This window comes from Fistularia commersonii, chromosome 29, assembly GCF_037954325.1.
Source record: "Fistularia commersonii isolate RoL2024-O1a breed Wild chromosome 29, RoL_Fcom_v1.0, whole genome shotgun sequence".
Classification (NCBI taxonomy): Eukaryota; Metazoa; Chordata; class Actinopteri; order Syngnathiformes; family Fistulariidae; genus Fistularia; species Fistularia commersonii.
The window spans coordinates 6229786-6254507 of NC_141312.1; the positions used below are offsets into that span (position 1 = coordinate 6229786).

General features: G+C 41.9%; 1 protein-coding gene and 1 non-coding gene across 4 annotated transcripts; one reads left to right on the forward strand and one right to left on the reverse strand.

Annotated features, from left to right (window-relative positions):
* Positions 1-565: 565 nt before the first annotated feature.
* Positions 566-14022, forward strand: aifm5 (apoptosis inducing factor mitochondria associated 5). 3 transcript variants are annotated; one of them, XM_086176749.1, is made up of 19 exons: positions 566-828; positions 915-1005; positions 3071-3180; positions 3331-3440; positions 3522-3566; positions 3735-3816; positions 4022-4134; positions 4212-4298; positions 4479-4570; positions 5112-5242; positions 7401-7516; positions 7592-7663; positions 7785-7848; positions 7957-8033; positions 8133-8250; positions 8582-8680; positions 9391-9466; positions 9574-9678; positions 10647-14022. In XM_086176749.1, exons 1-19 carry the CDS (start codon positions 810-812, stop codon positions 10723-10725), a joined length of 1686 nt encoding a protein of 561 aa, XP_086032875.1. In that variant the 5' UTR covers positions 566-809; the 3' UTR covers positions 10726-14022. The 3 variants fall into 3 exon arrangements, with proteins under 3 accessions (XP_086032875.1, XP_086032874.1, XP_086032876.1); XM_086176748.1 differs by having other exon boundaries at positions 7401-7663; XM_086176750.1 differs by lacking the exons at positions 9391-9466; positions 9574-9678 and having other exon boundaries at positions 7401-7663.
* Positions 14023-14754: 732 nt separating this feature from the next.
* trnaw-cca (transfer RNA tryptophan (anticodon CCA)) lies at positions 14755-14826 on the reverse strand. Its single transcript has one exon. It is a non-coding gene; the product is annotated as a tRNA-Trp (tRNA).
* Between the last annotated feature and the right edge of the window lie 9896 nt (positions 14827-24722).

The window sequence follows — 24722 nt, forward strand, 5'->3', positions numbered from 1 at the left end:
TCTGGTATAGAGGTACTGTATTCAAACAAACAGTGGCACCTGAGGCAATGGATACAATTAAAACATTTAAAATGATTCAGGTGTAAATCTAGTTTGAAGTTACTAAACTTTATTATTATTCATGGGGTGTTTCTATTTAAAATGGAAACCACACTTGAAAAGCTGAATTTCTCTCAATCTGGTTCATTGCAATGCAATTTGGCACACTTTTTGTTAAACTTAAATTAACTCAGAATTGTAAATGTCCCCTTAACAAGACGTGAACCTTTTATTGAATATGTTGCAAGGTATATTATCATTTGCATAATATTCTAAATACATATGGACTGAAATCAAGACCCACAGCAGACTCGCATTATAATTATTTGATCCTTGAAACTCTATCTCAGTATCAGGAACACAAGAGGTATATTTCTACTTTTTGGAAATTGTGCTTTGTCGTCTGTCTGTCCATTCACAGTCTGTGGCTACTGCCCAGTCAGCCTTTCTATTTACTGCTGCTGTTGAACACACAAAAGAGCATCGCCTTTCTGTTGAACAATAACAGAGCTGAAAATGAGCGGACACGTCACCCAAACTCTTCCCTCACAGCAGCAAAACTAACTCTTTTTCATTTGTTCCGTTATCGTCCACTTTTCACAACCTACCGGGATCGAGGGATGAAGATTGGGAATGAAGCTGTTGCCATGGAAATGGACGCACATTCCATCGTTCGGTCGATGAGCGGAAAACCAGCTGTGAACTCAGACAGCTGCCGGAGGAAAACCTCTCTCATGTGATGAGCCTTCCATATCTGTTGAATCAAGAAGATGTCTGGGACGGAAACGCGTGAGTAACACTGTGACGAATGCTGTATTGTAAGACAGTTAGCACCTAAGGTTTTCACAGCAGCGTGTGTGTGTGTGTGTGTTCAGCTCTTCAGGAGTTTTTGGACTCCGATCCTGAGGACACACTTGGGGAGCTTACAGAGATGGTGTGTGACGAGTCAGACCTGCAGGATGGACAGTAAGGGGGTGGGGGGGGGTCTCCCAGCCTGACTGACAAAAACCTTATTTTGATTAAGCTTTTAATTATTACTGAAATATAAAAATTGATGTAAAAGCAATAAGGGATTCACGATTAGTGGAAATTGTCCAAAAAAACAAGGTCAAAACGTTGTCACGGTAATGTCGCCTGCAGTTTCTTGCACTTGCTATAGGAAAATTCCTAAAACCACTCCTGCATCCAAAGGGCATGCATGCGTCTGACATTTGAAACAAACTCTGGTGACGCTAAAAGAGTGTTGCAGAGTTTCTCAGTGTAAAAGGTCACAGGGGTCACGGAGATCGTTCAGTTGTTGACAGCTGAAACATGAAACATAAACCTTTGACGAACCATTCCATTTGATGAAGTATCACGTAATGGTGTTACTATATGTAATAAACAGCTTGACTGCAATATCTTGGGAATTTTCCAGTACAAAAAATTGACAAAAATCGAAAATTGTTCACTATTGTTCACTAATTACAAAACATTGGTTTGCCCTTCTTTTATATTGAACAGAAAACCCAGGATTCAATACGTCACTATACTGAATCTTGTTTGTATATCATATGATGTCTTAGAGTAATAACCAACCAAAATGGATGGCTTCATATATCTTAGATTTCAACAAATAATCTAAATAAGCTACCTTGGTATTTCAGTTGGCCCAATTATTAAATACACTTCTACAATTACTTCTATTACTACTACTATTACTACTACCACTACCAATAATAATAATAATAATAAGGAAGGCTAAATAATGTTTTTATATTTCATTAGTCTATATATTTATTATTTATTATTTTTTCTTTTTCTCTGAAAGGCACTTTTTGGACTCAAAAACAATTTGTATTCTCACAAATGATAAAAACGCTTTGCTTTCTTGTCCTCCTGCTCCCCAATCACCTTCGTCTCTCCTCTCTTCTTTTACTATCCTATCCTATCCTATCCTATCCTATCCTATCCTATCCTATCATTTTCTCTTTATTTGTATGTGTGTTTGCATTTTCTAAACCACAGTCTTATCTGTGACATTGTCACAATCATTGTCATCAATCATCATCATCATCACCTGAGCTCATTTGTGCCTCTAAGTTCATCATCTAAGCATGCCTGGTCATTTTTCTGGCCAGCTGACCTCACCAGAGTGCCATTAGCCCAGAATAAATCAACATTAGTTTCTAATCCAACAGTGAAGAGCTTGTGTTATCTGTTGAGTCCTTCACTCCACCCAGATGGTGCAATAGTTTCAACTAAAAGTGTTTGCAGCGTAAAAGTAGGTCAATAGCTTTGAAACCGTGTATCGTTGTGGATTTCTGTGTCTAAAGTGTAACTTTCGCCCCGTTTTAAGTCAAGGATGCCTTCATTTCAGCCACTTGATCACTACTTTTTGCATTTTCTGGCTGAACAGTTTGCACAGAGACAAGAGCTGTTAGACTACATGATAATATTAGACTTAGATAATATTAGATTAATTTAACATAAAGCTTACAATTCACAGGTTGAAGCTCTCCAGTTATACTACATATGAAGAAGCACTTGCATGACATTGTATGTTAATACTTGTTATTTGTTTATTTTGTTCAAGTAGGGCTGTTTCATTAAAACACCTGCAGTATTTAACTCTTCACTTTTGATGAATTAAAATTAATGATGTATTAAATTCAAGCTATGTATTACTAAAACAAGCTTTGTAGTGCTCTTAATGCTATTTGTGAATTAAGTTCATCGGGAAAAAAAGGATGCAAGAACATGAATAATACGTCACAACTAAAGCTGGACACATCTTATAAGTAATTATCAGAGTATTTCACAAAAATGTAAAATAATGAATAAAATTCCTCATTAAAAAACAGGTTTCAGTGCGGGTGCAGGCAAAATCTCACAGACTGACAATTTGACAGGTTTGGTATTTACCAGCGCATGCTAACATGCATATAAAACTTGTGCTTTAAACATTGTAATAATCCATAAATCTATGATAAATTGTGTTTAAAACTTATAACGTCATTCGTATATATGTGTGTGTGTGTGTGTGTGTCAGGATGAAGGAAGTGGAAGTGGGGCACCACAGCGTGCTTCTGACACACAGCGAGGGTAGATACAGCGCCATTGGCAACCAGTGTACACATTACGGTGCCCCGCTCAGCAAAGGTAAAAGGAGCATGTTGTAAATGTGAACACAGCTTGCCAGTGTCAAACTCTAGGATTAAATCTACGACAATAAAAATCCCATTTTCTGCTTCCTGTGAAATTATCTCTTTCATTTCATGATCCAAATACCCTACCGATGTGTGGGTTCAGGGGTTATTTCAGGTCAGAGAGTTCGCTGCCCTTGGCACGGTGCCTGCTTCAACATCCAAACGGGGGATCTGGAGGAGTATCCTGGCATGGACTGTTTACCTCGACACAAGGTACAAAGATGGCAACCGGCATGACTTTCTGGTTTTGGGGACATTCGCTGTCACTTTTGCCGATCTTCTTCTCTTTTAAAGGTTGAAATTCAAAATGGCAAAGTGTACGTGTCTTTGAACAAAAGGGTGAGTAACTTGACCTTCTATTCTCCTATCAGATGGAGAACACACACAATTTCAATAAACCTTTGGAAAATGTGATCACATATTTACAAAAATTTACATCAACATTTACATACGTAGTTCGAGATTTTATTCGATAAACTTACAGTGTGTTGTATGGTCATCATTCAGAATCTGGGGAAAGAGAAAAGGATGAAGAAAATGGGAGCTGCAGTATCAGGAGTAACTCACACGGTTTTGCTGCTGGGAGGAGGTGAGTGTCAGACACTGCGTGGGTGTATTTGTGACATTAACGTACTTATATACTCATTTATATTGATAAAACTGGACTACTACCGTGATATGGCCCATTCATATCCCCTGCCATATGTGTTAAGTGCCCATATGCCACGCTATGAATAAATGGTTTCTATGTGTTGGGGCGGTAAATCTTTCTCTCTTACTTTTTGTAAGTGCAGGGGCTGCTTCTCTCATCTGTGCCGAGACTCTCCGGCAAGAAAACTATGGCGGCAGAATTATCATGGTCACCAGAGATGACCTTTTACCTTACGACAAAACCAGACTCAGCAAGGTTCTGCAGCGAAAACGACTGATGTGTGTTTTCGCGCTGGCCACTCATATTTACTTAAATGTACCGTCTTCCCATAGGTGATGAATGTGGAGAGCGAGAGTATCTTGCTGAGGCGGGAGGAGTTTTATCATCAGCATGACATAGAATTGTGGCTCAAGAAAGAAGTGAGTTACCTGTCCAGTAAGAACTATTCACTTGAAAGGAAATTTCGATTTTTTCTGCCAAGATTTGATGTAAAACGTTCTCTGCACTGACACTGCAAAAAGGATCACAAATACATATGCAGGTGTCTAATACTTCCTGCAACCACACTCCAAGTAACTGGACTCCGACTGTGTAAACAGGCAACGTCCGTGGACACAGAGGCGAAGACAGTCAAATTTAATGACGGTTCAGTCCAGAGATATGATCAGCTCTTCATCGCCACAGGCTGCAGGTACGGAATATATTGCTACGACACCAAATGATCATCCTGAAAACCGAGAAGAAAAAAAAAGGTAAAATATGCATTCCTTTGAAAGATCACGCCACTTGTTGAAGTTGTTCCCGGTTGTTCCCGGTTGGTTTTGTGAATGGGATCCTTCAAAGTAAAACCTAAAATGACACTAACATGCGCTTATTTAGTTTGGCCCAGTTTGGACCTATTATGGCAGTGCTTAAAGAGTTGTATTTTTGTGAGGAAGTCCATGTCTCTGATCTTATCAGTTCCCCATTAAGTAATTATGTAATTTGCCACATTTTATTAGTGACTTCTTGTCCCAATATTTCACCATTTTGGGGGCATTTAAGGTTGTGAAGGAAACCCGTGGGAGAGCTATCACTGGCTAAATACAGAGATAGTTTTTTTCTGTGTTTTATTGGTTTAATAGTATGGCAGTATCTGTGCAATTACTTATTTCCTGTTAACAATTTGTGGTCATTTGTAGAGCAGTGCTACAATATGTTGCTTATGAATAGAGTCCTGGCCCTTCCTTTAGAGCGAGAAGTCTGGAGATTCCCGGCATGAAGCTGGAAAATATCAAGATGTTACAGACGCCAGAAGACGCCCGGCAAATCCACACAGCTTGTCTGGGCTGCAACGTCGTCCTCGTGGGAACATCTTTTGTTGGTACTTCTGGGAGACGCAGAGTATTATATTTATCGGGACTGGACATTCACTCGGACTGGGACAGTCCGAAAGTTGTTTTTGTTTTCAGTTAAAAGTAGCCCCAAAACTTAAAGAAACTTAAACTCAGTTTGCCAAACTACAATGGAGAGATTCATATTCCTTTAGATGCCTCAATCCATTAGCATTCACAAGCTAAACCGGTTGTAGCCATGAAATGATGTCTCATTTTAAACATCTAAGGGTTAGCAACTCAAGCGCAGCTGATTAAAAAAATGATAATACAAGTAAATCATCAATCCTCCCATAATGTCAATAAATAAAAAAGAAGTGTTCGTAAAAATAGTTAACATTAAAATTTGAAGGCCAGAACACAGTTCAAGCTCTCATAGCAACACAAATTGTAAAAACCCAAATAAATGAATGAATGAAATCAATGAATAAGTAAGCCAAACATCAACCCCTTTAGGACCGTTTTGGATCTGTTATAGTTCGATTGCCCACTGCCCATAATAAACAGAAATCACCACAGAATGTTGCATTGCATAGACAGTGCAGATTGATTTTAAAGTACAACAATAAACAAACAACAACACTAAAAACAATACTTATGATGTACTCTGAAACTTGAAATGAAAATGAACATCATAAAAAAACTTCTTGAATATCAGTACTTTTCAATGTCAATCTTGTGTATTATCTTCCTGAAAACAGTTATTTGAATAAAATGTACAGCATCAAAAATCCAACTCAGCGATAACAATGGAGGCAGGGTTGTTAAAATTGGCAAATATATATTCCTAGAAAAAAATGTCTAAATGTTACATCTGGTATTTATTTCTCACTTTCCAATTTTGAGACAGAGGGCCATCAAAATAAAGCAAACTTAATATAGTAATCATACGTAATCCAAAGTAATAAATGGCAAATATATGAGAGACACCTTCCACTGGACGATGACATGGCAGAAATACGCACAACAAAAACATCAGCATCAGCCACAACAACAACAACAACAACAACAACAACAACACACCCTCCCTCCCTGCAATAATGTGACCCCTTGACAGGTCAGCTCAGTCAATCCACATCTATTATATTCGTTTTATTTTAGCCAACTTTCACGAAGAAAACGCTTAAGTTGGGTTTGTGAGCATCCAAGCTAGCCAGCTGACTAGCATTTGACTAGTTGAGCTAGCTAGCAGGGAAAATAACAAACAAACTTGTTAAAAACTCGAGGTCAGACCTCCACCTCCGTCCACCCCATCACGAAAAAATGCCGCCTTACCTTACACTGTTGGCCGTTTTTCTTCCTCTATTTTCTTGTTCTTGCGTTTTCTACCAAATTGGTATGATTTCTTTTTGGTGCCATGACGCCGCCGGCCATTACGGTAATACCCTCACAACCGGGAATGACGGGCAGCTGTCAATCATTCGTGCAGCACTCACTGCGTGACGGTGCAACTAAACACAAGTCATTGATAGACACTGCAGCTTGTTTTAAAATTATTTTATTTGGTTTCTTACATATGTTTTTAACACGATAGCACTTAAACAAAAACACGAGACAGCTTCGGATAACTTTTTTAAATTCTGCCCTGAGTATTATTCTATTTTATTTTATTTTATTTTATTTTATTTTATTTTATTTTATTTTATTTTATTTTATTTTATTTTATTTCATTATGGGCTACTATCTATATAGTGTAAAAATAAAACTGAATTAAATTTGCTGGAATTCGCATGACATTTATATGCGCCAGATCACATTGGACAGAAGCTAGAAAAGGGAAAAATTGGTTAATATTGAAATCCAGCTCTGGACTTATTGTGTTAAATGCCATTTGGTGTGAATATTCATAATTTCTGTCATTGATATCTCAATCCTCACTGATATCAAAGTCTCCATGCGTCTATAGAATAAATATAAAACAAATGAGAATAGTTGTTGCTCTTTTAAATCATTAATTTTGATTTAAGATAGGTATTCCTTTATTAATCCCACAATGGGGAAATTCGCAATGCTAACTACAGCAATGACAATATATTAATTAAGCTATATTTCTAAATCTCCTGCTGTCCGTTCTATTTGACCGTTAAAGGGGTCCAGTCAGTTGTGTTTGTCATAGATTTCCAACATGTTTGAACCTTTCGATTTCAGGGATGGAAGTCGCATCTTATTTGATTGACAAAGCATCCAGTATCACAGTCATTGGGAGCAGCGAACTTCCGTACCAGAACACCCTGGGACCCGAAATTGGTCGAGTCACCATGATGGTGAGTCAGTCATGTCCAGTACATGACAGCGGCCTTCATTCTTTCAAACCACTAACAACTTTGTCGCTCCTGCAGATGCTAGCAGAGCAGAATGTCAAATTTTACATGAACGATCAAGTGACGGAGGTCCGAGGAGTCAGCGGAAAGGTATGATAGAAAATGTTGTAGATTTCAACCTTCTCTAAATGATCTGATTGGTATATTGACACTTGAAATCATATCTTTTGCATTTCTCTGAAAAAGTCCTCTGTTTTATCTCTTCCTCAAGGTGAACAAGGTTGTACTTCGAAGTGGAAAAGTTATCCCAGCTGATATTTTGATTATTGCTGTCGGTAGGTGCAACACTTGTTCAACTTTTTTTATATATGTGTGATTTCTATATCCTGTGCTCTCATGTTTCATGCGTATTAGTTTATCATTTCCAAACAAATAATTTCCAGGTATCATACCGAACTCGGAATTCCTTCAGGGCAGTAAAATACAGATGGACTCGAAAAAATTTGTTCAAGTTGACAAGGTCGGTTTGTAACCCTCATGTGTATTTACTGATGAGTTTGTGCTGCCCTGCTAGGAACGCTATATTATTCAGCGCTCTGTGTGACTTTCCACCCTGCAGTTCATGGGTACCAACATCCCCGGGGTGTTCTGTGGAGGGGATCTATCCTCCTTCCCCCTGGCCATGGCCGGAAACAAGCTCGTCAACATCGGACACTGGCAGATGGCGCAAGCACATGGTAACGTAGTGAAACCACTTTAAATGTTGTCACGCTGCACTTCGGCCCACTTGAGAGAAAAAATGCAGACGCACTCTATTTCTCCATAACACACATAATTCTTGGAACCAGTCTGTTGAAAGTGATCATTTCCTATTTCAATGTCAGCACTGGGATAAAGGACACAAACACAGGATGAGGCTTGAAGGCAAGAAAAAGAAAGTAAATAAAACCTCAAAACCCTCAGTGCTAGGATTATTCTTGCTCACCAGTTATGTGTCTGTTATTTGTGTTATTTGTGAATATCTGGTTGTATTTATGTTCACTTGTAATCTTGTTACTAACTGTTCAGGCAGGATAGCAGCTCTGAACATGCTGGACAAACCCACTGAACTCAATTCAGTTCCTTTCTACTGGACCGTCCTACTGGGTAAAACCATCCGATATACAGGTGTGAGCATGCACATATACACACACACACACACACACACACACACACACACACACACACACATATACGCTAATGAAGGTCTATGTGCGTCCGTGTGTGTGTGAGTGTGTGTATTATCCCCACAGAAGGCCATAACAGTCGCGAACATCATGCGGTTTGGCAGCAAACATCTGCAAATACAGATAATTAAATGGAAACATTTTCGGGTCGTCATCTCAGCTTAATCGCGTAAAATTACTGCATAATTGGTGCAAGTTGCTTCATCAGCACATTAAATAAACACAACCAGCTAGTCATGGTTTACTTTGGTAAAAAAACAAATAAGTCATCAGTAATTATTACACAGTGAATCAGTTAAATGCAGTTGATTTCAAGAGGATACTTCACAATCCTTTATAATAGGTTGCTTGGTTCTCTGGTTTTAACAAAGCAAAGATAAATCACTTTTCCAAGAAAAGGGAAGAAAAAAAAACACCCATAATACTCGAGAATGTGCAGTGGAAGTTCCTCTGCAGAATTGTCTTTACCACACAGCAGTTTTCGCTTTCTTATCTGAATTTCACTTTCGAAATGACACATAGGTTCCCTGCATGCAAATCCAGTGCAAGTGATCTCCTGCTCTCAAAAGCCCCCCTATTGTTTTTAGTCTACATACTGTTTATCAGCATAAATATAAACAATATGATATTTTTTGGACTGGTTATATGCAGGCTATGGGGAGGGCTACACTGAAATAGTGTTAAAAGGAAATTTTGAAGACAGGACATTCCTGGCACTGTACATCAAGTAAGTTAAGAAAATGAAACAAACATTTGAGTTGTGAACAATCAAGAATCTTTTTAAGAATCAATTTAACATCCCGCCAACTAGTGATGTCATTGTTTTGCCCAAAGGAAAGACGAGGTGATAGCAGCAGCGAGCCTAAACTATGACCCGGCTGTGTCTGCAGTAGCTGAGAGACTTGTGACAGGACGAATCATCACAAAGGCCGAGGCTCTGTATGTAATATTTGCATCTACAGCTCTATAACCGGAAAATTCTCGGATCATTTTAAACAAACAGCAGTTAATTCTGTTATTCACTTGTTGTTCTGAAGTTGGGTGAATGGAAGGGGATGGGGGTGCTTCACTGCTCCTGCTGTTATTGTTTGTTTGTTTTTTTGTTTTTTTTGATAAAACATCAATTAACCTGGACCCAAAGCTTTTGAAATGCATATTTGAGGCTATGTGCATATCAAATCTACTTCCTGAATTTTCCAGCATAGAAATGCTTCACATATGTGTTCTTTAAGCCATCAATGAATTGATTCTGATCAGTATTGTGGTAAAACTAATACCTTATTCTGAAAGCTCTTGTTTATACTTAAAAGTACTGATTCAGTGGAAATGTGGGCGTCATTGCACTTGAACTTAACTACTAGTGTTGTTACTTTTAGCAAATAGCTTTTCCTGTATTTAAAGCCCTTAAACATAAAACATAGTGAGAAGTCCTAAATGTATTTCAAATAATAGGCAATTTGATTTTTTTTGTTTTTGTCATTTGATTTGTTCAGTCACGTTGAAATCATTCACTCACTGATCATTCCAGGTCATTATTTGTTGAGGTGTCTTTCAGCTCAGTAACAGTTTAAACACTGGCACTTAAATGACTGAAGTATTTGGCTGTGAAAACTAAAAGTTAAGTTTTCATTAAACCAGCCCAATAATTCCCTCAACTCTGACGCTTTTTGTTTCCGCTTCTCACTATTCCCCTGTCTCGACACAGAGAGGAAAATGCAAAAAAGTAAAATCATGGCTACACCTATATATGTAAATATATATATATGTGTGTGTGTGTGTGTGTGTGTGTGTGTGTGTGTGTGTGTGTGTGTGTGTGTGTGTGTGTGTGTGTGTGTGTGTGTGTATATATATATATATTTAATGTAGAACAGCCCTCTTATCCTTTTGTTATTTGTTTTCCCTGACAGATTGGAGGACATGAGTTGGCTGCAGCTTTCACGACCTACAGTTTCACTCACTCAGTTACTCAAAGCATCTTCTGCGTAATGACTTGAAGCCAGAAAGTCCTTCATCCGTCAAAGCCTCTCTTCCCAGAGGTAGAATACTCGGAGACTTCGGCTCACACGAGAAAAGACTTTTGTATCTATACTGTTTGGATGCAGACTGTGTGGAAATGCAGGATCGTGCAGTCGGAGTTTTCAGCTGAGAAAAGACTCCCCCTTGCAAACAACAGATACCTCAGACAGATGAAGATTTTAGGACCTCTTTTTAAACTTTTGTAGTCTTCTATTAGATTTTATCCGCATTTTTTTTTTTGTAGTTCAATGTCTCCGGGAGTATTCCAGATACAGTCAAGACCACTAGAGCTCCATATCTGTTGATGGAAACACTAGAAAAACACAAGTGCGTGCCCTGAGTGGCCGTGTGACAGTATGAGGTTTGGCCAGGGAGGTTGGGGGGGATTAGGAGAACAGAGGGGAGGGTGTGGGACTCTTTGAGGCAGAGGTGCTGAAATAGGCAACGGTAACAAAACACACCAACAGGCAACAATAGACCTCCAACAAACAGCAGACCGAGGCAACTGTTGCGAAACCTTCACAAAAGAAATGCTGGCTTTTTCTCTCTTTCCCCATCTCTTCTGCTCCATCTCTGTTTACACTTCAACAGTTTATTTTTTATTCATCTATCTATTTAGTTCAAGATATTGGGACATCGAGACTTGTTCGCTTTGCAAACGTAGCAAAAAAATATATTGACCCCTTTTTATGCATCTTTTCCTTGCAGAGGACATTCACATCCTTGACACGATGATTGCATTAAAATCATAAATCATTCAGACATGATTTGACAATGTTGATTTTACTATTCTTATTTAAGTTTCTGATATACTGGCAAGTTACTTTATATTAAGTTGGCTGCATGTCAATAAGTCCCCATTGTTTCCAAATCTGTCCTCTATTACAGTTGAAACCCAGATACACTATATAGGGATTGTCAGCGTGTCAGGCCAATTGTAATATTTCTTTATAAGTTGTTTAAATGTTACAAAGTTCTCAATGGAAAAAAATAACTCCTTCTAATAAGTCCTTGCTGAAATGGAAAAATTAAACACCTGATCAATCAAGATTCTACTTCTGGGAATGCAAAAATATATGTGCATATCAAATCTACTCCCTGGTATATTCAATATTCACCTAATGCTATAAGACACATTCTAAGATAATCGTTTTATTCTAACACAGTTGCAAGAATCTGATAGAATTTCATATGATCATATATCATAGTGGCCCAGATACCTAGCTTAGTGTCCAGTTTCAGGCAAAGGAGTTTCATCTTTCTGCTCATTTTACTAACAGATTTCAACCCTGACTAACATCCCAGCAGAAAAGCAAATTAAACTTTCCTCATTTTAATGATTTGTTTGGATACAAAATGCAACTCTGTGACACATACACGCATGTATATATATTTTTTGAAATACCTGCTGAATTCATGCTAAATATCAATCCACTGGTACCTCTATGATCTCTGGAAATTGAACTCTCATGCCAGTTACTTGTCATTTCAATTCTTTTTTTGTTGCTTTGTTCATGCATTAGAATAAAAATCACAGTCACAACGGCTATGTGTATTTTTTCTTTAAGGTCTCAATGTGAACTTTGGCCATTTATGGGCCAACAAAGTACTGCACTTTGTTCTGGTATGAACACGCAATGCCTTTTCCATGCTACCCCACAACCATAATTTGACCAACCAGTAAGTCCCTAATTTAAAGTGGCGGCCAAAAAAAAAAAAAAAAAGGTCATGTGACCGTTCCTCATTAGATTGAGATTGTTTTCAAAACTTAGCTTTGGCTCTTTGCTTTAAGAAGCACAGATAAGAACTCTCCAGTACTCATTAACGTACTCAATCCGTGGAAACCGGCTGCTAGCGCTGAAGAAACATGTGAAAAGACAACCGGCGGCTAAATAACCATAATCCGGTTTGGTCTGGAGCGCGGTGGCGGCTCGCCCATCTTCTGGTCCCACAGTTTGTCTCAAAGTGGAGTTTCTTTAAACAGAGCCTCCCTGTAACGCCGCCGCCTGTTGGCCCTGTATATCTCCAGCCTCTTCTCCTCAGCCTGGGGGTCTTCCAGCACTCCCACCCACCTCACGCTCTCTCTGGCTTGGATGTTCGACTCCGCGACGCAACCCCGAGTCTTTCCACCACCGGTTTTATCGATGAGTGTCAGCAAGGCCGCTGGATCCTTGGAGTGTTTCTTGGACCTGCCAGCAGGAGAATCTATGTCCTTCTTGGACCGCTGGCCCTGAGGCTGAGCAGGAAACCCCACAGGCCGAGACGAGCGGTTTTCAGGAGGCGACGACACACTCCGAGGTTTCGCTGTGAACAACGTCGACATGTGGGACCATGCAGAAACAAAGCTTCGGCAGGGAGATTATTTTGACGTTCAATGAGTTTAAAGAACCAGTGACCTTGAAGGTATGCAACAAGCCGGTGCAGCACATATTGGCATCTCATCCCACAAGTGTATAATTGAATTGCCAGAAATTGCTGAAAGAAATTCTTTTTTTTTTCTCCGTGACTCCTTGATTACCCTGTTATGTTTATAAATGGTGCAAAATTTTGATCAGAGCAGTTTTTAATGGCTTAAACCTGCCATAGACTATTCTAATGATAAGCTGTATATCATCCTCCCTCTCCCTTCAAAAAAAGTATTTTAACTTAGAATCACACATTTCGGTATTTTAACTGAAAGTATTACTCAAAATGATGACTCTGTCGATCCCTATTTAATCCTCCGGTTACTTAAATTAACATCCAGATTAAAAATCGCTGACGTCAACCTGAATATAATATTTGAAACAACATCTTTATTTTAAAACAAACAGAAAATCATATTGATATTGTATGTAATATTATTTTGATTTTTTTTTTTGATCAATAGGTGAATCACTACTTTGCACTTTCAAGGCCACAACAACAGCAACAAGAACAACAAGAACAACAACAACTACTACTACTACTACTACCACTACTGCTATAATAATAATAATAATAATGATAATAATAACCTGTATCTCTTGCCAGAGTTGTTGAAGAGGTTTTTTTTCTCCTTTTCTCTTTTTTCCTTTGAGTTTTCCTGGAGCCCTGCAGGACCTTGCAGGTTTCTGCAGGCATTGCGCCTCAGCTCGTCCGTTTTTTTTTTTTTTTTTTTTTGTTTGTTTATTTGTTTTCCAGACGAAGAAGCGACTGAACAAAAAATAGGTCGCCAGGGAAAAATCTGTTTCACTCCAGTCAGTGGGACGTATCCCCTACCTCTCCCAGCTTAAAAAAAAAGTCAACGACAAACAACAAACAAACAAACAAGCAAAAAAAAGGCAGCAAGATACTGGGTACTACTTGCTCCCACGTTCACTCTTGACTGCAGCGTTGCCGGGTGACGCGTTTCCACGACAACGTGACACAACGCGAAATCGACAGATTGTCCTGTTCTCAGTGAAACTTGTCACTATTTAGATGAGTAGGGGCGTCCTGGCGTCTGCTCGGTAAACAGAAGGAGTAAAGTAAAATCACCTCGTGAATGAGGTTTTTAGGACTTTTTTTCAGATTAGCATCCCTATTTTTATTTATGTATTTGTTTGCTTTAAATTAATTTATTGATATATTTTTTCATCAAATGCATATATTATTTTGATGTGCAGATGCTACAATAATGCATCATCGAGTCGCAATGAGTTAACATCTAAGGAAAGTTTAGTTTTACGTTTTAAATTAAACAGGACTTTATAAAAAGAAATGTTTATTTGTTATTTGTATTCATTTTATTGGATGTGTCTTAATGGTTTTTTTTTTACTATCCATTCCACTCCTTAGACATTTTAAAGGTGACAGACATTACCTTGATGAGCCCAGCGGTCAGACATCTTAATTGTAGGCAAATTGTAGGCTGTAAAATCATGTGTCCGACGCCATTTTTTTTTTAGTCATCGCAATATGATGGTGTTGGTGACGGTTTCTTAAGAACAGAAGTTGATTGGGTTTTAGTTATGACTTCTCAAAAGGAAAAGGAAGTTTTGACCCCGACGTGATTTGAACACGCAACCTTCTGATCTGGAGTCAGACGCGCTACCGTTGCGCCACGAGGTCACCTGACTGTGTACCGGAAGCAGAAGACAACACAACATTTAATGTCAGTGATGTAGCACTATATCTTAAATTGACGTGTGTTTAATCTTATATTTAGAGTGAATCGACAATTGACGAGAAAAAAATATGGGGTATGTATTGGTTAAACGTGACTATATCTTGCAATACATTTTAATGTCTTCAAATGTAAATGTATTCATCGAAAATATATATTTTTAACCACAATAATATGGATTTATACAAAAATAGATAGATAGATAGATAGATAGATAGATAGATAGATAGATAGATAGATAGATAGATAGATAGATAGATAGATAGATAGATAGATAGATAGATAGATAGATAGATAGATAGATAGATAGATTGCAGGCTTGTGTGGCGTGACATTTTACTGTCACCTGGGTGTTTCCCTTACTAAAACGCTACAATACATAAATACATGTTAATAGATAAATGCATTTTAAGTCACATTTTTCCAAGTGTATGAACATTATTCAGAAGTCTCTTCAAATGAGAGTTCTATTGCGGCCTCTGACGGCATCCTCAGCCTGGTATTTCCCAGGGAGTCCCCCACCCCCTTGCCCACGTTTAACGCGTGTCCCTGTAGGGACTCTGGACTTCAGCCGCTCAGACAAACCGATATCACATGGAGGTCAACGGCAGACCAATCACGTAACCGATGAACTTGTGCGGTCAATGCATTTAGTCCTTTGCGGCACTCCCCTCGGTAAAGCATTCAATCGTGCGAATTTTGTCATCATTACCAGGTTCAAAGAAATAGAGAAAAAAATCTGGCCCCTGCATGTTATGTTCCACTCTGCGTCTATTAAACCACCCACCAGGACTAAAAATAAACACAATGTTTGAGCTCAAGGAAGTCTGTCCTGGTTTTATATTTCCTCTTCACAACCAATGTCTTCCAGCAAGCATCCCGTAACACGGTGGAAAAAAAAATGCTGAGTCATGAGGACACGTTAAACAGGAGTGGCAAAGATCACAGGGAGATGCAGGTCTTACGGTTACATGAAGAGCTCTCCGTCCAGGAACTAGATAGACTGACAGATAAAACAAAGAACATTCAGCTCTGACAGCTAAGCTTGCTTTAATTATCACACGCGACAATTTCCTGCACAAGTTTATGTGACAGGCTATGGTTTTATGCGTTGTCTTGCCCTCATGAGCTTGCAAGTCACGCAGTAGGGGGGGAACGTATGACTTGCTACTCCGTCTGCCACCGATATCACGGCACAAACAGGTCTTGAATTAAAGTGACTGCATGACGCCGGCGTTTGACAATTCGGTGGCTTTTGCAAACACCGGATTGTGTTTGGGCGGGATGTTACTTGCTCGTGAACAGTAGTTAGCTGCCGGGCTTTTAACCAAACCGACACAATCTCATCAGCCCTGTTTTTATCCACTCTGCTAAAGTGTCTTTTCTCACTTCAGGTGCCCTGGAGTCATTATTAAATCTAATTCTCAATCGCTCTTGCAGTATAAATAATTGACATCTGAAGAAAACAGAGCCATGGCTTCGCATATCAGTTGCAAAAACATCCCGCATAATATATGCATGCGGGAAATGAAAGCAGTCAGGAATTTTGTGAGCATTTCCCATTAAGGAACAAAAGATCTGTGACCTTTAGTCATGCAGTCGTTGAATGACATTATGTGCTTCCACCATCCAATCACGGCTTGCATCCGTGTCCACATGAAACACGCACTCTAGAGGAATTTAATAACGGCCCTGATAGGTAGAGAAAATTCTGACAGTTTTTAGGGTTGATCTTCGCCACCTTGGTTATTAAAGTTCTCATTCTCTGAGATCATTTCTTCAGTCCAAGTGGACATATTTGCCAGATGTAATTAAATTCCCCCTGGGCGCTCAGAAGAGATCACATTCACAAGACTGGGAGGGGTGTGAGTTGCCGGTGGGCTTGACCTTTGACCTTTGACTGTGTTTTACAGCCAAACGTTAAAGAGCCCCCCCACTCCTGGAAAAATTAAAAATAAATAAACAATGAGCCGGTTGCTTGGATCCTAAAACATAATGCCCCCCAGCCTTGGTAGGTGTCGAAATCTACCCAATGGTGCAAGCGGGGAAAAAAAGGTATAATAGCAAAGGGACAGTGCTGCTGGTGCCGCTGCTGCTGCTGCTGCATCAAGTGACGCTCGAGGAGCTGTCTCTCTCAGAGGTGAAGAGGGAGAATGGTCCTGCGTCATAGGAGGAAAGGACAGAAATAAGCGCTGGTGTGGTTGATCGGTCAGCTGACGTCTCTGGGCTGAGCGTAAGGACCCTTTAAACGTGTCAACGACTCATCTCCGACTGCCTTTGGTTTCACTAAGACAGCCTGACTGTTGCCTGCTCTGCAAACTCATGAATATTTCCCTAAACCGCGTCTTACTCAGCCGCATGTGGGCCGCATGTGTTGCGTCTCACATAAAGGATTGTGTTTATCGACCAGCTGACCTACGTGTCTGTGCTTGCAAAGCACGTTGCATAATTGCGCAGTATAATATTACCCTTGATTTCGTATTACTGTTCTTTCTCAATCAGGAACACCCATGCTTGGGAGCAGAAAAATACTATGACTGTCTTCAAGTGAAGCCCGGTGCATAATGTTATAAACCCGAATGCACCTTTAGGGCTCCAAGATGGAATGTAATTGCCACAGATTTGCTCGGAGGTGAGCCTGCAGGCGAAAACAGTGCCAGTCATTCCCCCCGGTGTCCGAGCCAACGCTGAGATCCAGCCCCGCATTCACTGACAATGACAGTCTTTCTTAGTTTTTGTAGACAGAAAACACAAATCCTCTAAAAAAAAAAAAAAACAACCATAAAGCCTGAATGTGGGCAGGGGGGATATCCAGAATTATATCAGGCGGACACAAGAGATAAATTAGCAACTCATGTTTTGGGAGCAGGCTCAACTTTGTTATCGGGTGTCAGGAGCTGCAGTCTGGATTTCCAGCACCTTTGTGTTTGGAATTCTGCTGCAACGTAAGAAGCCAAAACATTTGCCAGGAAATAATCAGCCTTTAAATTATTCCCTTCATTCTAATCCAAGGGTGTCATTGTTGGTTTTACAACAGGACGGCAGTCGTCACAGCTATTTATATTATGATCAGTACTGATGTCAGAGACAAAGCAACTCCAGATATGTGAAAGCAAGCGTAAATGGAGGCTGTTTTTTTTCCCCTACGGCCTAAATTATGTAGAAGAGATGTTTGCAATCCTTTTGAAGAAATGCATGAGCGAGTTCTTTTCTACAATTTACGACCTCAGTTTGCAAAAGGTAATCCGCAGGTTGTTATGAGTCACTTTTCATGCAGAAACTTTTCACAGCAAATGCTAACGCGAGCCGTGTCGTTATTACCGTACCGAGTAACCGGCTTGACGATTTTTTTACTTAAGATATGCAGCTATTGAGTTTCAAAAACGATTTTTTTTTATGACCACCGCAATCAAAAACCCATTCGGCCCTCACTGGATGTGAGGGGAAAGCGGACGGCCTCCGCGGCCTCTCCGAAATTCAGTATCTCACGACCGAACGGTCTGGACGGATGAAGAGCCATGCAGACGGGGTAGGGGGAGGAGGGTGATTTTTTTGTTAATGGGTCGAGCTGTCCCTCTAATGTTCCTGTCAGCCTGCTCCACTGGCCCGCTTCCAATATTAATACTCCAATGGCCCATTTTAGCTGTTTTTTTTTTTGCAGCACTTAAGTACTGCATAATGTCCCCTTGGATCTATAGCGGGTGTAGTATTCTGCAATACAACCCGAGACTTCCGGAAGCTGCAGCGTCATGTCTTTTTCTCCTTTTTTTTTTTTTTTTTTTTTTTTTTTTTACTTTTTTATTTAAAAAAAAAAAAAAAAACAAGAAAAACGCCGGTTTGTCTCAAATCCCACAATCTGCTGCCTCATTCAAGCGCAGCGTGCTGACGTCATATCCGTAGTGCGGCAGACTTTGACGTCCGCCAACTCGTGGCTGCTACGTCATCGCGCAGCCAGCTGATCGGAGTGGGAAGCCGGCAGACTGGGGCGTGTGTGCGTGCGTGTGCGTGTGACAGAGAGAGAGAGAGAGAGAGAGAGAAAGAGAGAGAGGGGAGGGAGGACTCGGAGAGGAGTTGTGTAAAAAGGGCTGAAGTCCTCCGCTTCGGTCTCCTCCGCCGCAGCGCTTTAAAAAAAAAAGAGAAAAAGTAGAGACGGCGGCCACGCAAGACTGCGAGACGGCTCACGGCGGCTCACGGCGGCGGGATCCGGAGCTCCTGGACCGGGGGGAGCGGTGGGCGAGGCAGGCAGGCAGGCAGCCCCGGAGCGACCCGGCCGGTGGTCAAGGTGGGGCGCGGACCGACACTCGGTGTCTCTCTCTCGGCTTCTCTCCCCCGTCGAAGACGCGGATTCCCCCCCCTCCCCTTCCCTTCCCTTCCCGGTGGCGGCGACGGCGGCTCCGTGACCCAGTTCGCCTTTTTTTTTTTTTATTTCGGAACCGGCTGATCATTTCCCGTAACTATTTAAAAACAAAAATTCCTCTTCCCCTCCAGGCGGGGGTGGGGTGAGGAGAGGTGAGGTGAGGCGGTGGGGTCCCGGTTCTCCGGCGGTAGGTCTCCGCACATTCCCGTCGTCGTCGTTTTCTCCGGGACGGTTTTTGGGTGTTTGAAGGCCGGAGTGTCGCTCACACGGTCCGGGGCCCGCTGAGACGGCAGGGGGGGGGGGGGGGGGGGTGGAAGAGGAGGAGGAGGTGGAGGAGGGGTGGCAGGATTTATAAGGCACCACAGAAATGTGACATTTAGCCTCCCCACCGCCTCCTCCCAGCTCCTGCAGAGCTTCTATCACCATCTGCATGATTGGCAAAGAAGGGTGTTGGTGGTTGTGAGAGTGGGTGGGGAAAGGGGTTAAAAAGAAAAATTTAATTTAAGATAATCCTCTGAGAAAGTACAGATAGGTGTGTTTGTGCAACACGCAGGAAAAAAAAAGGTGTGTTTCGGTGTGAAGTGGGGGGGTCAGATTGTTCCAAGTGCAAGGGGAAAAGCAGTATGCTCAAGTGTGTGTGTGTGTGTGTGTTCTGAAACCAGACCGTGTTGAGAACTTGGTTTTTCACTGCTTGTTCCCAAGAGGGCTGACGATCTAGAAATTTCCAAGATGAAGTTATGCTAATGGGCGTCCGCATCTATTAAACCCGAACGTCCAAAGCCTCTTAAATTTTTGCATTCGTAATTAGCCTGGGCCGACGGGCCCAAGTTGGGTTCTCGCAAGCGGAGACACGCAGAAATAATACTTTGAAGTCATTATTCTGACGCTTCAAAACGCATGTTTCAAAGCGCTCGATGTGACGAAAGTAACCGGGGCCTCACGTTCCAAACTCCCGACATGTTGAATTCTAGATTTTTCACATTCCGTCGAAAGGCCCAAAATAATTGAATCATTTCTAAGTTGATTTCTCGGCGATAAACGGCCAGAGGCTGGAAGTTACCGTAGTGAATGCCTTCTTACATAATTGTACTGCCAGAGTTCACTGCACCAGCAAGGCTGTGTCACGAGCTGCATTTGTGCCATTGCAACCTCTCGGTGTGACATAAGCCATCCTGTCAATGAGGATCACATGGCAGTGACAGGGTGTCAGTTAAAATGCAATTCATCTTTTTTCACCCAGCGATCAGGCGGAATGAGCACCTTATCCTATTTTCTTCTTAAACATTTTTATTGACTAACATTTGCAGAGCTGAAGCCATCTTGCTCATCTTGGGTCACACCCTTCATTCCTGATGCGTGTCATGTCAAGGGAAGATACGGGCAAGACAGGATGTGTCGTGTGCCTAGGTTTTGAATGGATTTTAAAAAAAAAAAAGCTCAGCAGGAGGCTTCTGTCCTCAAACGGCGTATTAGCAAATGTTATGGATTCTCAATGGCACTCGGCTTTTTCCCCTTATCTTAAGGCTCACATCAGATATCCTGCCAAGTCCAGCAGGAGCGCACAAGGAGCTCTTTGCACTCTGATCAGATCAGCCGCCGCCCTTTCCCTCTCTTTGTCCCCATTCCCCGTCTTAAATGATCAGCCTGTGTGGCGATCTGGGGCAAGCGGATGCTTTCCAACGGGGGCCACACCTACAGCGGGGAAATGTACCTGCTCCGATATGTCACACACGTGCGCCCTTTAACTGCCACGCGTCTCCATTCCCAGGTCTTTGAAGGAACATAAATAAAATTAAAAGTCGCCCCGCGTCGTTCTACCGTTTATATATTATCGCATGCGCGTTGCTGACAGCCTTCAACACCGATGATTCAGAGCCCGGGGACCAATCTTATCTCTTCCTCATCGGCTCAAGGAGCAGCCTGACCCTAAATGCATGCAGGTCAGGATGAGTAGACGCGCATCGTGATGGACGCTCGTCCGCCGCAGCCCTTTTTCTTTAATGCCCCCCCTGCACACACACCCGACCCAGCGTTTGCTTTTACCTGGATAAATCACACCAACCCTGGCTATCCTGCATTTGAAGCTTAGCTTAGAAGAGACTCTCTCGCTCTCTCTCACCCAGTTTAAATGGCTGTAATTCCTTTGCAGGCGCCACACGGTTCATTCAGGCCCTTCTTGTTGACACACCATCATTCCTGTTGTCTGTGTCACGCACATCCTGCCTGATCAACTCCAGCGTGTCTTTCCTCTTTCTTACCCGCCCCCCTCCTCCCCTCCTGGCTTTGGTGGAGAAAACACGTCCACAGTACCCGTGTGAAAGCCCATCTCAAGGCCTTGTCAGGTGGCTGTCTGGCTCTTTTTCACTCGGTGGAGGCCTTAAAGGAAAGAAGAAGAAGAAGAAGGAGGAAGGTGTGAAAAAAAGGGGGGGGGGGTGGAAGAGGGGACGTGAGCGCGGCCGCCTGTTGCCGCACAGTCTGGTACAGACCAGATGTAGACGCAAAGATAGGGAGGGGATGGGTAACAGATAGAGGGATGGAAAAAAGGAGTGGAAAGAGACGGCTAGTCCACAGCAGCCAAATGGAATTTTTAACATACACAGCTGGAATTCCAGGAATGCAAGACAGTCTGATCTGTGCGAGGCAGAGAAGGCGGAGAAGACAGACGGGCGAGGGGGAAACACACACAACATAAAGAAGAGATATCGGTACGTGTGGTGCAGCAGAAGAGAGGGGAGACGGGCTCAACACTGCCGGTCATTGTGAACGTGAAGCGACGGCATCGGTGTTTGTGGAGGGAGTGGCAGACTATAGAACAAGTAGCTAATTCAGTTTCAGTGGGAGGCTGTGGCCGTTGTGACTCAGTGGCGTGTGTGTATGTGTGTGTGTGTGTGTGTGCGCGGCCTGAGGACTGTTACTGTACAACCTCCTCCCTTGCTTCATTCAGATCAACGCAGGCGTGAGAGTGTGTGTGTGTGTGCATGTGGCAGGCCTTCCGGGCAGAGGAGGCTTTACGTTATGATATGGAGCAGAACAAAAAATGAGCGTCCTTTCAGGACCTGCCGCTCTGCAGAACACCTTTACTTTATGCTTTTCATGACAACCGTGAGATTTTTTTTTCCTTTTCTTTATGAGGCTACCGCTCGTGATTTCGTGATGTGGCTGCCGTGTCCTTGTTCTCAGGGTTTTTCCCCTTCGTGACTATATTGATAATTTTTGCTCAGCACCTTTGCAATTTCCTGCAACAAAACCTTCGGCCAATCACAAGCAGCTGTCGGTTGTGGGGGGTTTAGCACGAACTGTTGAAGAAGAGGAGTGATTGATGCAATGTAGCGTCACTTGCCGAAACGCTGGGCGTGCACGTGCTTTTACAAAAGATTAGTAGAAACACACAGCTGCTACGAGGTGTTTGTCTTTACCGGCCTTCCAGTGGGATCCGACTGCGCCACGTCGTCACTCACATTTTCCCGTCTCATCGTTACATCACACATCCCGTCACTGATTGGTTGTTTGTCTTTTCCCGTTGGTTGTTGTAGACACCTGTCAGAAATGGGACACAAGCGCGCCGAGCTAGTGCATGTTTGCGTTGCCTTTTAATTGCTTAAGTTTATGTTTATATTTTAGCCTCAAAAGGTTTGAATTCCGCCCCCCGCCGAAAGAACAAAACAAAAAAAAAAAAACACTGCAGTGAACAAAAGCAGATAATTAAACGACAAGTGTTGGGAAACCATACGCTAAATATGAGGAAATATTTTACCAGAAGGAATAAGAGAAGAAGTGGAGCTATAGGGGAAAGCATAGAGAAAGGTAAAAGTGTTTCCATTCTGCGCTATATGAGACCATCATGGTGGTTCTTGTCAGGACCCCCTGCCTGGGGTTGATATAAAGGCTCCTCTGTAAGCTAACACCTATATTTAGAATCTGGTGAATATACACATTATATTCTAAATTCCGAAACTTTCCTGTGTCTGCGCAGCACAGGGTGAAAGCAAACCAGGAGGAAAGGTAACTTTGCACTCGTCCCGAGTTCAATGCCTCATCGCAAGTCTCGATGCTAATTCATTTTTTTTTTAATAAACAAAGCGAAGTAATGAGGGAAGGGACTGGCTGGGGTGGGGTGGGGGGGGGGGGCATCCGGAGAGGCAGAGAGTTGTTAGCAGCGCCGGCTTACATGGACTCACCGAATGTGCCACAACAATCAGCTAAAGAGCCTCAGCTCGGCCCTGCAGACTAATCCAGCGGGGCAGAGACGGAGGGAGCCACATTACAACTTTCACTGGAATCCGCGGGTGCCATTTTGAGAATCCAGTAATCAAACACACATGACTTCTGAAAAACGGACAACGAATGGAGCAGATTTTCGCGTGTGTGAGTGTGTGTCACCGCGACTGCAAACCTCGGCGGAATTTTGCATTTTTTTTAACCTTTTTTTTTTTTTTTCTTTTAAAGAAGGATGCTTTCGGCAGCGAACTTCAGTCACAAGCCAGCACAGGCCGCGTGCGTCGGCTGACTCACCCTGCTCCGAAACATTTTCGAAAATACGGGTAATTGTCCTTGCGTCATTTTTCAATTCCAGCCAAGCTAATTCGTCTTCAATCAATGACAGTGACTGTGCACGAGGTGTGATGGAAAAATTGACCCCACCCGCTGCTGTAAGCGACTGAAATACCTGGATGATTCTTGTTCTTACTGCAGGAATGTACAGCATGTGTTCCTCATCGTCAGGCAAGGAGGCAGAGCCAGTCCTCAATATCTCATAATCGCCGAAAGATTTGATCCCCTTAATGCAAGAAAGCTTATTCTCGGATTTCTTGAGTGTTAACCGTCTCTGGGTTTTATGTAAACGGAAGCTGCCGTGCATTTGACAAATACAAGATTAAAAAAATACATGTATTTAAAAATAATGACAGTGCTTTCAACTAGCCGAAACATTTAGGTTGTAGAATCACCGTCCAAACTTAAAAAACTCTAGCTCACTTGTTGTATGCAAAGTAAACGTGAAGGGACAAATAAAAGTATTTTCAGATTATCCCGAGGAAAAACGGCAGAGTTCCCGATGCTGTTTTTCCAGAAACGAAAACCAGTTATCGGTTCATTTGAAGAGGATTGGTAGGTAGCCAAAACTGACAACATCACCGTTTAACAAGGTAAATGTATTTCTCTTTTGACTCGATTATGTGTCGACAACCGGCAGAGTTATAATAATAGTCACAATTATCTGCAGCTCTAATCGGATCTGACCCTTCAGTTCGTCCACATAGAAACCTACTCGTCTGTTGGATCATCAAGATTGTCTAAGAATGTCTGGGGAAATTGTCTTTGAAAGGGTGACAACGATGATTTCTGAAGGTACATTGTGTTTTTTGTCTAAATGCTCCGCATTCCAGCCGAAATTGGCAAGTTAAGCGAGACCTCTGCAATATTTGCAGTGCGGATGTAGCTCGTACATCTACGGTACTCTTTATCGAGAAGAACTTAATAAACACG